The sequence below is a fragment of the Capra hircus genome, chromosome 3, assembly GCF_001704415.2.
Source record: "Capra hircus breed San Clemente chromosome 3, ASM170441v1, whole genome shotgun sequence".
Classification (NCBI taxonomy): Eukaryota; Metazoa; Chordata; class Mammalia; order Artiodactyla; family Bovidae; genus Capra; species Capra hircus.
In genome coordinates, this window is record NC_030810.1 from 87,128,275 (window position 1) to 87,143,194 (window position 14,920).

Genomic DNA, 14,920 nt, shown 5'->3' on the forward strand with positions numbered 1-14,920 from the left:
TGTGTTGTGTAAGGCTTTGGTACTCGTTCCCAAGCATCCCTACACCCTTCTGAGGCCTCCCCTGGCATCCCGCAGTCCAAAGGCCCTACAGCACCGCGGCAACCTTGCGGGAACTGCGGGCTGCTCGCAAGGTAATGGCGCCACCTGGCGGCATACAAGGGTGCGGCTCACCCCTGGAGCTTCCCTTCACCCGCGAACGAGGAAGAAAAGGTGGCTTCAGCGGCCCAGTCCAACGTGGTGACGTCATGACAGAGCGCCGTTCTCCCCGCCTTTCCCCCGCCCGCTGGGAGCTGCCAGTACTCGACGTGGCGTCACCGCCCTCTACCCTTACTTTGCGTCCGTGTTTGCGTGCGGCGGAGGTGGCGGCGCGGGCCGGTCAGAGCTCCGCGTTGCTGCTTCTGGTGCTCCTGTCGCCGCTGTCGCTGTCCGGCTGTCCTGGACCGCGGAGCAGAGGAGGCGCGGGCCACAGCACCTCAGCACCCGACGCGGCTTGGCGCGGGGCCCGGCGGGAGGGTGGGCGAGCGCGTGTCGGAGGGCGCCGCGCGGGCAGGCGGGCGAGCGCCCGTGAGGGAAGGAGGCGGGGGCGGCGGGTCAGCCACGGGCCCGGCCGGCCGGGGGATGTCGATGCCTGACGCGATGCCGCTGCCCGGTGTCGGGGAGGAGCTGAAGCAGGCCAAGGAGATTGAGGACGCCGAGAAATACTCCTTCATGGCCACCGTCACCAAGGCGCCCAAGAAGGTGCGGGGGCTCTGGGTGGCGGCGGGGGTCCGGCTGGGGGCCTCGAGGAAGGGGCGCGAGCCATCCCGGGCCCCGGGCTCCAGCTAGTTTGGGACTTAAGGGGCGAGGTTTCAGGGACCCAGGACTACGGAGGTGGTGTGAAGGGTGGAGAGTGAGCGGCCCCAGGCCTATCCCAAGCTGGAAAGGCCGACCCTGACCTCACTTTCCTTTGTCCCTCGGCCCAAGTCCTCTGGGATCTTTTCGAAACCCGGCAGGGCCAGGCCTTAAATTTGCGGCTGACTTATCCTCGGTGAAGGGCCTCAGAGACGGGAGTGGGAGAGAGGTGAGCGAAGTCTGCTGACCCCAGTGACCAGCCCCAGGGGATGAGGGTGTACAGGAACTCTCCCCTCAGGTGAGCGGGTGAATCTGATAGTGCTTCTTTGGGAGCAGTGGCCAGCTTATCCAACAACTGCGTGTGATCTTGGAGGCAAGATGGGGAAAAAAAAAAAATGCGTGGAGCTAGCTAGCTCTTTTATGCAGGTGAAAAGCATGAGGGCAGCATGAAATTGAAGACTAATTTTCATTTTCTGTGGTCGTCTGGTTGCTTCGACACATGTAAGAAATTAACATTTGGAGGTTGGTGACAGCAGACACTGTCATGGATACAGGTTGATTGTAGAGTCGTGTGAATAGATCACTTCGGCATCCCTTGAGAAAGGAGCTTGGGTGGGTTGGAGGGGTGGGTGGTGAGGAGCGATTGCTCATTCTTTACTGCACTTACTGAGGCAGAACAGGTTTAGTCTATTATGCTGTGGGTTGAGCTCAAAGAACATCCTTCTAATTCTTTTATTTTGGAGGATTAAATGGCAGCCTTTGGAAGTATTAATCTAACCAGCTCTCTGAGTGGTGGAATTGGGATCCTTGGTGCTTTCTGAGTGTTTGCTGCCAACCACATTTTGATTTTCTACATCACTGGCACCAGTTAACGGAGAACAAGAGAACCTTAGCAGAGAGGTGACCTTTCTGAAACCAGTAAGAACCTGGGTAAATATTTCCCTCCTATATAAAGACAGAGTTTCAAGGCTGTCCCCACCTGCAGTGTTTGATGGGATGCACTGCTGGCGTAAGCTGCACAAAGCAAGATTTGTAGATAGTGACAGTCCTTCAGGCTGTGGGAGAGATGATTTTTTTGTTTGTTTTTTCTTTTAAGGAAATTAACCTGCCACTCCAGAAATCTAATACAGGATTGAAAAGAGAGGTCACCATTGTGTGCTTTAGCTCTGTCTTCCCACAAAATTTAGATCTTACCCAACAGAATGCCTTATAAAACCTTGCAGAAGATCCCTTGATTCTAAGAAGTCTGATTAATCTTATTTTTAGTGCTCTCAGTTCAGCTGACTGCTTTGTTGGAGCAGTAACCCTTTGTAATCTGCACTGGTGCTAAGTCACTGCAGTTGTGTCCGACTCTGTGCGACCCCATAGACGGCAGCCCACCAGGCTCCCCCGTCCCTGGGATTCTCCAGGCAAGAACACTGGAGTGGGTTGCCATTTCCTTCTCCAATGCATGAAAGTGAAAAGTGAAAGTGAAGTCGCTCAGTCGTGTCTGACTCTTAGCGACCTCATGGACTGCAGCCCACCAGGCTCCTCTGTCCATGGGATTTTCCAGGCAAGAGTACTGGAGTGGGGTGCCACTGCCTTCTCCATTGTAATCTGCACTAGGTGGAGACAAAGTGTACATAAGCAGACTGTGTAAGGATAGTACTTGTGATGAGTTAGGGAGAAGAATGGGAACACCCTGGTACCCTCATTCCCCGAAATCTTCCTCTCCGCATAGCCTTTTGTCGGCCTAGTGGCTTCAGGAATTAGGCCTCTTTATTCTTACTTGCCTTTATTTTAGTAAGGTTTTATTCCTGCAGGTGCCACTAGTAATAAAACAAAAGTTTGTATTGTAGACTGTAAATTCCATAAAGGCGGAAACGTGTGTTCACCATTGTATCCATTGTGCCCCAGCTCTGTACCTAGCATATAGTAGGTATTCAAATAGTAATTGCCCATCTGGCTGGCTAACTGGTAATTGAGATGTCTGTATGGCTGCCTACCAGGAATAAATAACTCTTTCCCCCCTTTTTTTTCCAAGGAGGAATGGTGCTAATGTGTATCACTGTCAGGCCAAGTACTAATGATTTTAGAGATTCATATTCCATTAGCTCAAAGGAGTGGTCTCTGCCAGGAATGTGGGAAGACCCTGTTGTAAGTCTCCATTTGCTGGTAAATGTACCCCTGTGTTTCTTATTAATCTTGCTCTTTCTGAGCTTTGTTGTTTAGTGTTTGCACAGCACTTTCTATTAAAGTGCTTTATGATGACTAATTACCCTTCCCCTAGTGATGATTAAAAAGGCCTTTATTTAGTTAATGGGTTCGTTGAGGACTAGTCAAGGTCACATAGCAAGTCCTAACTGTTTTTTCATCACTTTAGCTGAACTGGACATTATGACTTAGGTCACTTTTGTGCTTCTGCCATGTGTTGATAATGTGAGAAAGCGTGAGCAAAGTAAGAGAAAAAATTTTATCTTGGCATGCATTGAATGGTGTGAGAAAAGGCCTCTTCAAATAGTGCTGTCCTTTGCCTGTGAGAATTCAGCATGGCTCTCGACCAGCTAATCCTTGGATCATTCTAAGCCTGAGGCCCCTTGGGAAATGAGGACATTTCTGGTGCCAGCCAGAGGCTATAGGTTACTTCAGGGTGACCCTGATGGTCCTCAGTCAGATCAGATTCCTGTGTAACTTGTGAAGTTTTATTCACTTTGGGGAAGTTTGGGTGTCCTTCCATTAAGTGCATAAATAGCAAGATTCTAAAACTAATCACAAGTTACTCATTTTTGTATGCCGTGAGAGCTACCACAGTACTATGTAGATAATATGACTCCACGGTCCTATTCAAAGCTTGATCTGAGTATCAGAAAGCCAGGTAAATGGGTCCCAACTTGAGCAAATGAGCTTCTGTGCCTCAGTTTCCTTATCTGCCAAATCAGTGCTTTGTTTTTAGAACATGTGCAGATAGGTATATGTTGGGAGTAAGCAAAAATGATTTTTAAAAAGAAATATATTAGTGTACTTACACTCTCTGTCTTTAATGAGCGTTTGAAATGACTTACAATACAGGACACATACAGTATAAATGAGGAGCCCAAACTATAGAAAAAAGGGAAAAAAATGTTGTTAACCCTGAGGGCTAAGACAATTGATGAGGCTGGCTGATCATCACACGCAACCCTAAGCTTCCTAGGAGCTGGAGAATGAATCAGAGTTACAGTCTCATTAGCAGACATGGGAAATAATCTATACCAATTCCTCAGGGAGGCAACTTCTGCTGACACTGAAGTTCTAAAGGATATTTTCATGTGATAGTATTAATAGCTATAGTATGATTCGTGTGTGAAGTCTTGTTCACCAGCTGTCACTGGTGATTTCAGATGGAATTGCCAGGAGAATTTGGGTGAGAAAAGGAGACCTAGAGTTGTAAGGTCCATGTACATTGTATCACAGCTGAAGAGGATCCTTGTTTAATGTTGGCAGTTATCAGTCAAACTGAACAAGTCAGCCAGTTCTCCATCTTCGCTGGGTATTCATCCCTCTTTTTCTGCTACTTTGTATTGCAGTGGTAATATTTGTCCTTGGGCCTTTGGAAATTAAGATCGTGTCAAATTGGGTTGTTGGTTTTTTTTAATTTCCCCCCATAGTGTAAACCCAAGTTTGTTGATGAAGCCTCCTGAGATAGACATGTTTCTTTGGAAGGCCTGTCAGAACACCTGTACTTCTGAACGTATAGAGTGACTCTCTAGAGTGAAACATTAGGCATTTGACTAGGATCTATACAGTCAAACCTTACCACCAACATAGTAAGGAAGAAGAGAAAAAAAACGCAACAGAACTACTTTTGCTTGTAGGATATTCTTTGTAGGATGTATTTGGATAAAGCATATGTGGAACTAATTCATCAGAAGGGTCAGCTGAGACTTAAGGAAGCATACCAGATAGAGACCCAGTAAGTAATGCTTAGACATTTAACCTATTAGGTGAAATCCAGGATGATTTTTTTTTTTAATCAGGATTTTGTTGTGGCTAATTCTTGGTGCAGTTTTATAAAATTCACACCAGCACTACTTAGATTCACTTAGATTGGCATTTCCTATCCTCTCCACATCATTAGTGTTTGTTACTTCTCTTTAGAATGACCACTGTTTTAGTGCCAGTCTTTGAACAGGAGTCAGAGGTATAACAAGATCGTGTCTCTTTTAGATTTCTCCACAGATACTGGTTACCTCTCCCTTTCTTATTGGATTCTGTTCAGTTTGTCAGGCACAGATTTCGTATTACTTTGTTGTAAGTTCCTTTAGATTTTTAGCTTGTAACAGAAATCTGTTCATTGCCTACATTCCTTGCTGTCAGTGTTGTAAATCTGTACCTTTTGTTTCTTGAGGAGGGTGTCCTCTGGCTCCAGCGTGTTACCAGTATAATATTCTTGTAAAATTGTTTGTAAAAGATATTTTGATACATAGAATCATGTCGATCTGTAGTTGCCTGTGACTCCTAAAAGTTTATTCTGCCACCTCAAGTAGTTATAATCTGTAAATAAACACTTTAATGCTCTCCTTCTTGAAGCTGTTACTTAAAGGAACTAGCCAGTAAAGGAGAATCATGTATACCTGACTGTTTCTTAAGTTTGGAAATTTGAATATTAAAATTTTATAAAGAAAGGCCACCCTTACACTGGATATAATAATTCAGAATACATCACATTGAGGTGGGTCAGAAGCACACCCCTCCTGCATGAAGAACAATCTGTTCACCTAGACTAGAATTTTTTTCCTGAAATCCAAGAATCCAAAGTTAAAGACAGAGTCTTACCACAAATTTTCCTTCCAACTCTTGTCAATGCTATCAGTGCCTTGAATGTGGTAATTATTTAAAAATTCACCTCGATTTCTATTCACATGAATTCTGTTCTGATTCCATGTTTCCCTTTATCTCATTCAGGTAGTTCTCTTGCAATCCCACTTTGGTTTCGCTGTTACATAAGACCTCTTAATGTCCCCCTTTCTGTTTCTAAAACTGTGAGGAGGAGTACAATGTAAGTTAAGCACTTGATTTTGCAGTAAAGTTTGCCTCCAGAATCTACCACCTTGAAATTATGTGACCTTTGGCCAACTTGGGTGGCTTAACCTGTTTGAACCTGTGTGGTTTTTTTTTTAACCTTGAAATGAGGAATAATGATAGTACTACAGGATAGTTGAGATTAGCATTTAATAAAGACTAATTAGTGTATTTATCCCAGCCTGCTATTCAACAAGTTCCTTCTTACACAAAAGTACCCTGCTTTATATGGAATTTCAAAATGCTCTCAAAGAGCCAAAACAAAGATGTTTCTATTGGAATATCTTTCAACAGGAAATTTCCCTGACAAAAATGTTATTTTATGTAGAGCTTATTCCTGTTGAACACTAGACTGTTTGAGTTCCGGGAGGTACATAGACAGACAGTGGGAGAGCTTGTAACGGAAATGAGGTAGATTCTACCTGACCACTCCCCCACCTCTTTCCTGTAACACACAGTGTACCTATAGAATATTGGTGTTTCTCAGACATTGGCCTAGCTGAGTCCAGGAGTTTATTTCCTCAACCTGCAATCAATAGTTTGGGAGTCTTCCCAAACTAGAATCCTTGAATCACATGAAGCAATTCCAAAGGCTCTTCTGAGCTGTAACCTTAGCTTTGTGTATACAGTCCCCTTCAGATCCCATCCCTATGTACCCCAGCTCCCTCCAGACCCACTCAGGTTCTGTTTCTCTCTCCTCTTACAGCCTGCTCTTCATTATGTGTAACTGATTTTCTCTTGCAGAAATGTGTGGCCTTTACTCCACAGCAATTACGGACCTAGGGTGGCTCACCCTTTGCCTTTGTTGACAGTCCAACAGGTTTCATTTTTGTTCCTATCTCTGTTCAGTTTTTCTAAAACAATTCAGTCAAGTACTTTAATCTCAGAATGTATATAGTGATTAGTACTGCTTAGTAATGTACAATGGGGTTAATCATTTACTACCCAAATGGGACACAAAGTAAAAAAGTGTAATGAACTGCTGGTAAAAGGTAGTATTTGTGATGTTGGGTAGAGACTGAGAAAGGACTTTGACAAAACCACAGATCTAGGGCTGCAAAGCTTGTTTCTGCTTTCTTACCTTAAAAGCCCCAATGCCTCAGCTAATGTGCCTCTGTACTTAATTTCTTGGGCTTAATGGGCTTAAAGTGTTCTCCTTTACCAGCCCAAACCAGTTCAGTTCTTTTAAAATGGGCACCCTGTTCTTAGTTGTGTGCTAGCAGGGAGGCTTAAACAGGAAGGATTTGGGACTGCTCACTGTTCCATGCTGTTCATCTTGGACCTGCCTCAAGTTTAGTTCTTTACAATCTGAAGAACTGCCCGGCTCGAGCAAGCCCTGTTATTTCCGTGTTTGTCTCTTCTTTCCTGAACCTGTGTGTGTGCAATGGCATCAGTGGGATCCACTGTGCCTTTGTGCTCAAGGTACCAAGGAAAATGCTCACGTGCTGATCTGCAGTGTGCACAGCTCTGTGAGGTAGATGGTGAGCTGGTGAGTAGCAGAATGAAGGGACTGCAGGCTGGAGCAGATGAGTGTAACCATGTTTCATTCATTTTGGCCTCCCTAATGAAGCTGTTCATATCTCGGAGCTTTGAGCAGTGTTAGGATTTTGGAAGTTTTGTTTTTCATAAATGGCTCCACCTCTTTTAGTACTTTTTAATTGTATTAAGGTGAACCTTTGGAGTATAGATTTCCATGGGCATAATGGAAATCACTATGTCCCTTTACCCCAGGACTGGCTTGACTGCAAGTCAAAGTTTTGGGGCTATGACCTACTCCTATTATGGTTCGAGGATCCTGAGGTCAGAAGAGAGACCTGTCAGGAAAAATTAAGAGGACCGATTCTTCTCTGCCTCCTTTGACCACCCTGCACTGTTGCCTTACTCAGAGGCTTTAAGGGAAACCTTTTGGGGCTCTCATGATGGTTAGCTTTATTTTGGGCATGTAGAAAAGAGCTTTTTGCTTTGAATTCTCAAAATGCAGCATCCTGTCTCTAACTTCAAAAGAGGTCAATTAGTAGACAGATTTGTGTGAAAGCTAGATAAATAGGTTTCTCTTTTGCCAGTTTGAGGGAATGCTCAAACCAGTGAAGTAATCACTGGATTAGAGACTCTAGAACAGTGATTCCTATCTTTTTGAGTCATGGATCCCTTTAGAAATCTTACAAAAATCACTGTTGTTTCTTCAGCAAAATTCCAGAGCACAAAGACTTATTTATGCTTTCAGAGAATTTATGGGACTCCCTGAAACTCATCTCTGGATCCTGGCTTTAAAAACTTTGATTTAGCAGGACAGGGCTCTAAGCCATGGTATCTTTCTCCAGTACAGATTCAGAAACAGCTGAGATTAAATTTCCAGGCTCGCAGTTTGCCCTTGGAACAAAGCTGAGGTTGTTCGTGTTCTTTTCACCCTCCTCTTTGGGATGCTCCTCAGCTTCCTAAGAGACTTATTATCAATGCCTTGAGGGTTCAACTCAGGAACTTGTGCGCACTGAAACCAGCATTTCAGTAACTTTGGGGGGTTTTGTACCTTCTCAGCCCCATTGCCCTCAAATGAACTTTTGATACCCCAAGAGCTCTAGAGTTCATTCCATAGGAGTATTTAGAATAGGGGGCTCACATCTTTAGGCTGAGTATCAAAACTCAATAAAATAATTCTCTCCACTGTGTGTCTCAGAAGTAGGTTTGATTTCGGTATAGTACTCTTCAGACTGTTTCCAGTACTGACTTGATAGCCGAATCTTTTCATTTGATTTCTGTAGACCAACTCTGTTAAGGACAAGGACCATATCCCATGACATATGTATAGTATGAAGGGCTTGGTACCCCACAGTGTCAATAATTGTTTACTGAGTGAAGTATTGTAAGAAGATTGTCCCTAGGAGAAAGTGGGTTGGACTCTCTTGGTGACTTTGGCTTACTTTCCCCTTCAGCTGGCCAGTGTTGTTTTCCTTGAACCCCTCTAAGGTGAATAATAATGGAGTACCAAGAACTGCAGGTAAGAAATTGATGGGAATTTCCAAAAGCTTAGTAATGCCAGAAATAGGTAAGAGAATCTTTGGAGCTAAAATGATGAGAACCACAAGACAGTAGGCTGGAAGCTTAGAGGTGTCCTTAGACATAATGGGAAAGGTAATTTGAATTTCCCACCAAGTTTTGAACACTTAGCATTAGAAACACTGCCCAGAGAATACCAGTTGAAACTGGTATTCTGGTTTACTCTTGATTTAAGCTTACTCTTAGGGTCCTTGAGATCTGGGGGCCAATGATGAGTTGAACAGTTTCATTTTGGAGTCTATGTTGGAATCCTAAAAGTAATAAACAACGTCTCTGCCTGGCAGTGCTGAGCAAACTTGTGATTCTTCTCATTCTGCAATCCTGACTGCCCCTTCTGCACCAAAGGCTGAGCTCTGTGCTCAAAAGCTGTATGTGCCCTTGTTTGTTTGGTTTTTTTGGCCCTTGTTTTTGAAACACACCTTCTTCAAAGTCACAGTCTTCAGGGAGCTGGGCCAGTGCTTGCCGTAATCAAGAACTTGGACTCTGGTTGGCACTGAAAATTCTGTGTAGGTTGTTTTTCTATAGTAGGTAACCCAGGCAGGATTCAGGGGAATGGAAGACCTCCAGAATTTTTCAGCTTTAAAAGTAGAAGTCTGTGCTTTGTAGAGGTGGCAAATGTTCACTTGTTCCGGTAACTAATTCAGTTTCTTATGGGTGGCCAGGTGGTATCCAGCCTCCAATACAATACTTGTTTCTAGTGTCCAGAGCACCAGACATCTTTGCAAGCAAAGCAAGATTCCCAGTGTTCAGCTCTTGTGGAGAATAGCCCAGCTGGCTTGTCATACTGAACTAGATGAATTGTGAATGTTAATTATACTGATCAATACAGTGACCTTGGTAACAGGCTTGTAGCTGCTGTAGAATCTGTTTACTTCGGGTTTGTAACAGAAAAGAGACCAAGCTGGTTGGGAACATGGTGTTCTAAGTGTGAGTCCCAGCAAGATGCATACTGGACAGACTGACCCTATCACACCCCTTCCCCGGAATTTCCCGGAGGGAAGCATTACTCTGGTGATGGTTTCTGTTCTTTTTTGCCAGTTGAGAATGATCAAGGTTGGCAGAGGCTTCGTATTTAGTGTGGTGGGGTAAATGGTGTTTACAAATCATGAAGGTTAAAGAGAACACCCATGTTGAGGGGCACCTCCTTTCTCTACCTTGTTTGTAATTAGGAGTGGAGAATTGATGGGATTAATTTCAACCTTTACTTTCAGGAAGAGGAACCTCTTCTATTTGGAGAGTAGAGGGTTCAGAATTCTGCACATTCTTTTCTGACTCCACAGGGAGGGGATTAGCTGAGCACTGGGCATGTTTGGAATGAGAATACCTTGCCAATTTTTCCTGAATTTGGACCAACCCATTGTAAAAATACAGTCTCTCTTCCTTAGACAGGCTCTTTGTCATGTTCTACTAAACCTCTGTGGATCCATCTAATGGATTGTCCACAGCTGACAGATGGAGTTGATATTAAAAGCAGATTTTCTACTTCCTTGGCCTTATTTATTTCTGAAGAATACTGTCTAACTCATTTGTTCCCTGTGTTCCTTGAGTCACTTTATCAAGAGCCTGGTAAACTCCACGTGCCTGTGTTTGCTTTTTCAGATCCTGCTTAGATTGTCTCAGATCAGTCCTTCTTATGCAGTAGGAAGGAATAAAAGGTATCAGTCACCTAGGGAGGGTTTTTTTTTTTTTTCCCCCAAAAAATATTCATTACCTATTCATTACTGGAGCCTTAGCCTAAACCTACTTAATCAGAATGGGGAGGGGATGTGAAAGTACGGGGCAAGTGGAGAGTGGGATGGGATGTGGATTTTGGTACAGTTTCCTCAGTTAAACTTGAGAGATCCCAGACTTAGAACACTCTTAGATTATCTAGCAAGGCTAGTCAAAATTTTGAAATCTGATATTTGGGTGATAATGCAGCTACCACCTATCTTGGATGACTTTAACCTTGAGGGAAATCTTGTGCCCCATGTGAGAGGTCCTGAAAACAGCCTCTACTTGCTCTTCTTTCCGAAGGTGTACAGAGTAAGCCATAACCAGAAATCCTGCCACCCTGTCAGCTCAAGGTGGAGGACCTCCTGTGTCCCCAGACCTGTGCCAGCCACTTAGGTTACATCGGTGAACAAGACAAGCGTCCCTGTCTGTCCTGTGGCATTTACATTCTTCTGAGGTTATTACTTGGGTCACATGAATTTGGTGTAGTGGTTCTAACAATTTGGAGTTTAGGGCCCTATCAGAGCTATGCTTATCTTCCAGGAAAATTACATATATGTAACAGTTTGCATATAAGGGGGAGTTGGCAGCCTGAAGCCCATCCATGGACTCCAGGCTAAAAACCTTGCCTGGAATTGAGAATGTCATGATTGGGATAAAGCAAGGCCAGGAGTTTGTTTGGACATTTTTTTTCTCCTAAAAGACTGGGTTGTGGTTTCTTCATCTATATAGCCAAGGCAGTTTGCCAAGAACTCAAGGGTACCTCTAGAAAAAGTATAAGGAATGGCTAGAACTCCACGAAACCAATAGCATTTCTTGAAATGCAAAGAATGATTTTGACTCTCCATCTGCATTCCCACGTCTAGCTTCTGGTTGGCTGAGCTTCTCGGACTCAACAGATTAAAAATCAGGTCAGAGTATAAGATTTCCTTAACATGGTTATTTATATTGTGAATTCCTGGACTGAGGGTGATAGTAAAATTATACGAGAGGACATTTTCATGAAGTTCTGGCTTCAAAGCATAGAAAAATCACCGGACTTGATTGAGCGGCTGAGGCTATAGCCAAAGAGTAAAGATTGGAGAAAGAGGGTAGAAGAAAAAGGAGGGCACAGCTCAGAAAGACAGTTAACTAAGCTGGTAAGCCAGGTAGTCAGGAGAGCAGCTTCCTCCTTAAGCCAAAGTGAATGGATTTGAGACTCAGACAAAAGATTAATCCTTTTTAGCCCTCAAGGGGCCTGTCACTATTGTTTTATTATCAAATAGAACTGAAGATAAAAAGGGGAGGGCAGATAAAGTTTGGCTTTTTTGATACAAATAACATGTCTGTCCCTAGAAAAGTTGGTGTTTGACTCGCATGAATGGCCAAACCATTGCCCAGTGTTAGTACAATGTGTAACATACTACAGAAATGTGAATGAAATTTCATTTGGGCAATAGGAGAAAGAATTACATAAAAAAAGATACAGCCAGATTTAGAGATTGGAACACAGTGCACTGCGGAACCCTGTGCCAATTCTCCCTTAACTGCCGTGAAATCTGAGCTTCAGTATAACCACAGGCCGAGACCTCTTTAAGGTGGTCTTTACAGGGATATTCTTGTTTCTAAGGGAAACTTTGCAGACCCACATTGAGGGATTGCTGAATAAGTGCTGTATTCAAGGCCCTTCAGGCCAAACTTTTGTAAATTCGGAGAACAGAGGTCACAGTCCTTCCCAGAGGAGCCGGGAGACTCTAGATGGTTCCAATTGTAACTGCTCTAGCATATGGAAAGAACAGTTCTGCTGTGAAAACCTTACAACCTGCTATTTAACATAAAAGACATCTCATTGTTTGCTTAATGATGCATTGAAGCCAAAGCTACCTAATCTAGTGGAATATAATCATACCACCAGTTATCTTTGTTTTCTATTTTTAAAGAAACCCTTTAAAATGATCAAAGGAATTTCAGACCTCACTTCCTGCATCTGTTTAGATTTGTTTTGAGGTTCTATTCAGCTTAGGAAGCTTTATAGTTAAAACCTGCTCTTCAGTTTTTATAAAAATTCTATTCTTAAAAACCATATAGCCAAGATTTTTTAATTTGTTCATTAAATGAGTACTTTAAATAATGTCTACCATGACTATGAAACCAAGATCCAATGATCACATATCGTGTCAAGTAAGTCCAGAATACTTCAATAAAATTAATAACCTTACAGGAGCTTTCTGTTACTTGTAGAGTTAGAGAAGTGGTACCAGAAAATGGGAAAGCATCAATGACAAAATGTATTTTTATTTAAAATTTTTACTGGGAGGTCCCCAAACTTATTGTAGCTCATTTTGAATTGGGAAAATGCAACCTCACTTGGTCTTTCAGACATGTTTACAAGGTGAGTTGAGGTGGGTATTGTTTGAGTGGTATGCCACAGTTGAGAAAAGAACCTAGTAGAATATTTTCAGTTTTAGGACATGTGCTCTAAATACACTAAGAGTTGGTCTGTGAAAGAACGTCCTCCCATCTCTATTCTACACAAGATAAATCTTAACACTGATAAAATCCAAATTTAAATAAAGTATATTCTCTTTTGCATGTTTCAAAGCATGGTCATATCTTATTAAAATAGCTAGCAGGTTTCCAAAGTGATACCCCAGAAATTATTATTCAGTTTTTACCATACCAAACTGAAAATCTCCTTGTATAAATAAATACAGGTGGAGTTTTAAAATTGCTTTTGATTCTGATGCTAAACTCTGAGGTCATTTCTTTCATCCTAGTAAAGGATGGGTCAGGATTGGGTCTTCTGTACATTCTCCTCCTCCCCACTCCATCCCCAAAAGACAGCTGGAAGTGTGTATCGGAGTGGAGCTTTTTGCTTCCACAATGTTTGGGCTTAATTTGTCTCCTCACCCTTTCCAAGTCTAAGGAGTGGTGTCTCTCAATGGCAATTCATAGGCAACTTTAAAATATTTTCTTTGCATTGTTTCACTTCTCCAAAGTCAATCTGGACTTTGGAACTGAAAGTTCTTTTCCCATCCCAAAGCTTACCATGTTCATCTGGTATCGTAAGTTCAGAAAGCAGTAGTGCAATAGTGGAGTGTTCTGTAAGCTAACTCTTTGAAAATAAAGGGAAAGTTGCTGCTTTCCCTAGATTATTCCAAAGAACGATAATAGAACCGTTTTGGGAGGGATTTTTTGTTTCTGTGTTTTTTTTTTGGTGCGTTTTTTGATTTGTTTGTTGCTTTTTACTCTTTGAGTTTATGTTCTTGTTTTAATCTTAATGTTGGTAGCAGATTGCCTTGACCAAGGCATTTAACCACTGTCCCTGTTTTGTTTTGTCATCGGTAAAGGGTAGATCCAACAGCCAAAGGATTCCAAAATGTTTCGAAAATACAGATCCTCTATAAGAGAAATCTTAGTCATATGCCACTAATCTTGAAAGTTAGTGAAAGTTAAGTTGCTCAGTCGTGTCCGACTCTTTGTGACCCCGTGGACTGTAGCCCACCAGGCTCCTCCGTCCGTGGGATTCTCCAGGCAAGAATACTGGAGTGGGTTGCCATTTCCTCCTCCAGGGGATCTTCCTGACCCAGGGATCGAACCCAGGTCTCCCACATTGCGGGCAGACGCTTTACCCTCTGAGCCACCAGGGAAGCCCCAATTGTGAAGCAGGTGCTTAAACTAGAAAGGCATAGAAATCCTGGCATTCCAAACCTTGGTTTTCACAATACTATTAAATGTGAATTTCAAACTTCTAATCAGCTTTAAGTAAAAGTTCTAATTGAGTGCTCTCGGGTGGTTTTACTTGTTCTTTGTATGTCAAGATTTAAACAAACATGGTGTGAAAAGACATTTAGATGAATGTTATTCTAGCAGTGTTACTGGTAAAATTTGCTGAATAACTTTTCCTATGCAAAAGTTGATTTTGACTTTTCATTTACTATACAGCCCAAAGCAGGAGACCTTTATCCTTGTGCATCTGACCGCTTTACTCATTAGAAAAGGGCTAGTCAGGAAGTCATAGGTCAGGAAAACCCAGACTTTTGTCGTCTGGTCTGGGAGGCAGAGAGTGGAGGAGGATTGTACTGTATTCATTCTGGAGCAACAGGTATCTCTCATGTTTCAGTAGCTCCAAAGAAGTTGCAGCCGACAGTTTCTTTTCAGCCAGCTTCTTTCTTATAGGCTATCTAAGGTCATGATTTCAAGCTGAGATTTTTAACTAAAATTGAACATAAACACCTCAAGTAAGAAAGTCAAGAAGGATGGCAAATACTGCCTCTCTACAATTAAAAATGCAATTATGTTT

General features: G+C 42.8%; 1 protein-coding gene across 2 annotated transcripts in view; it reads left to right on the forward strand.

The window, feature by feature from the left end:
• The window catches only part of AHCYL1 (adenosylhomocysteinase like 1), a 41,646-nt gene continuing 26,981 nt past the window's right edge, over positions 256 to 14,920 (forward strand). The window contains exon 1 of one of the 2 annotated variants that reach the window (XM_018045883.1): positions 256 to 738. In XM_018045883.1, coding sequence (XP_017901372.1) covers positions 619 to 738 — 120 coding nt within the window. In that variant the 5' untranslated portion in view covers positions 256 to 618. The remainder of the gene's footprint in view (positions 739 to 14,920) is intronic. The other variant, XM_018045884.1, reaches the window with a different exon arrangement.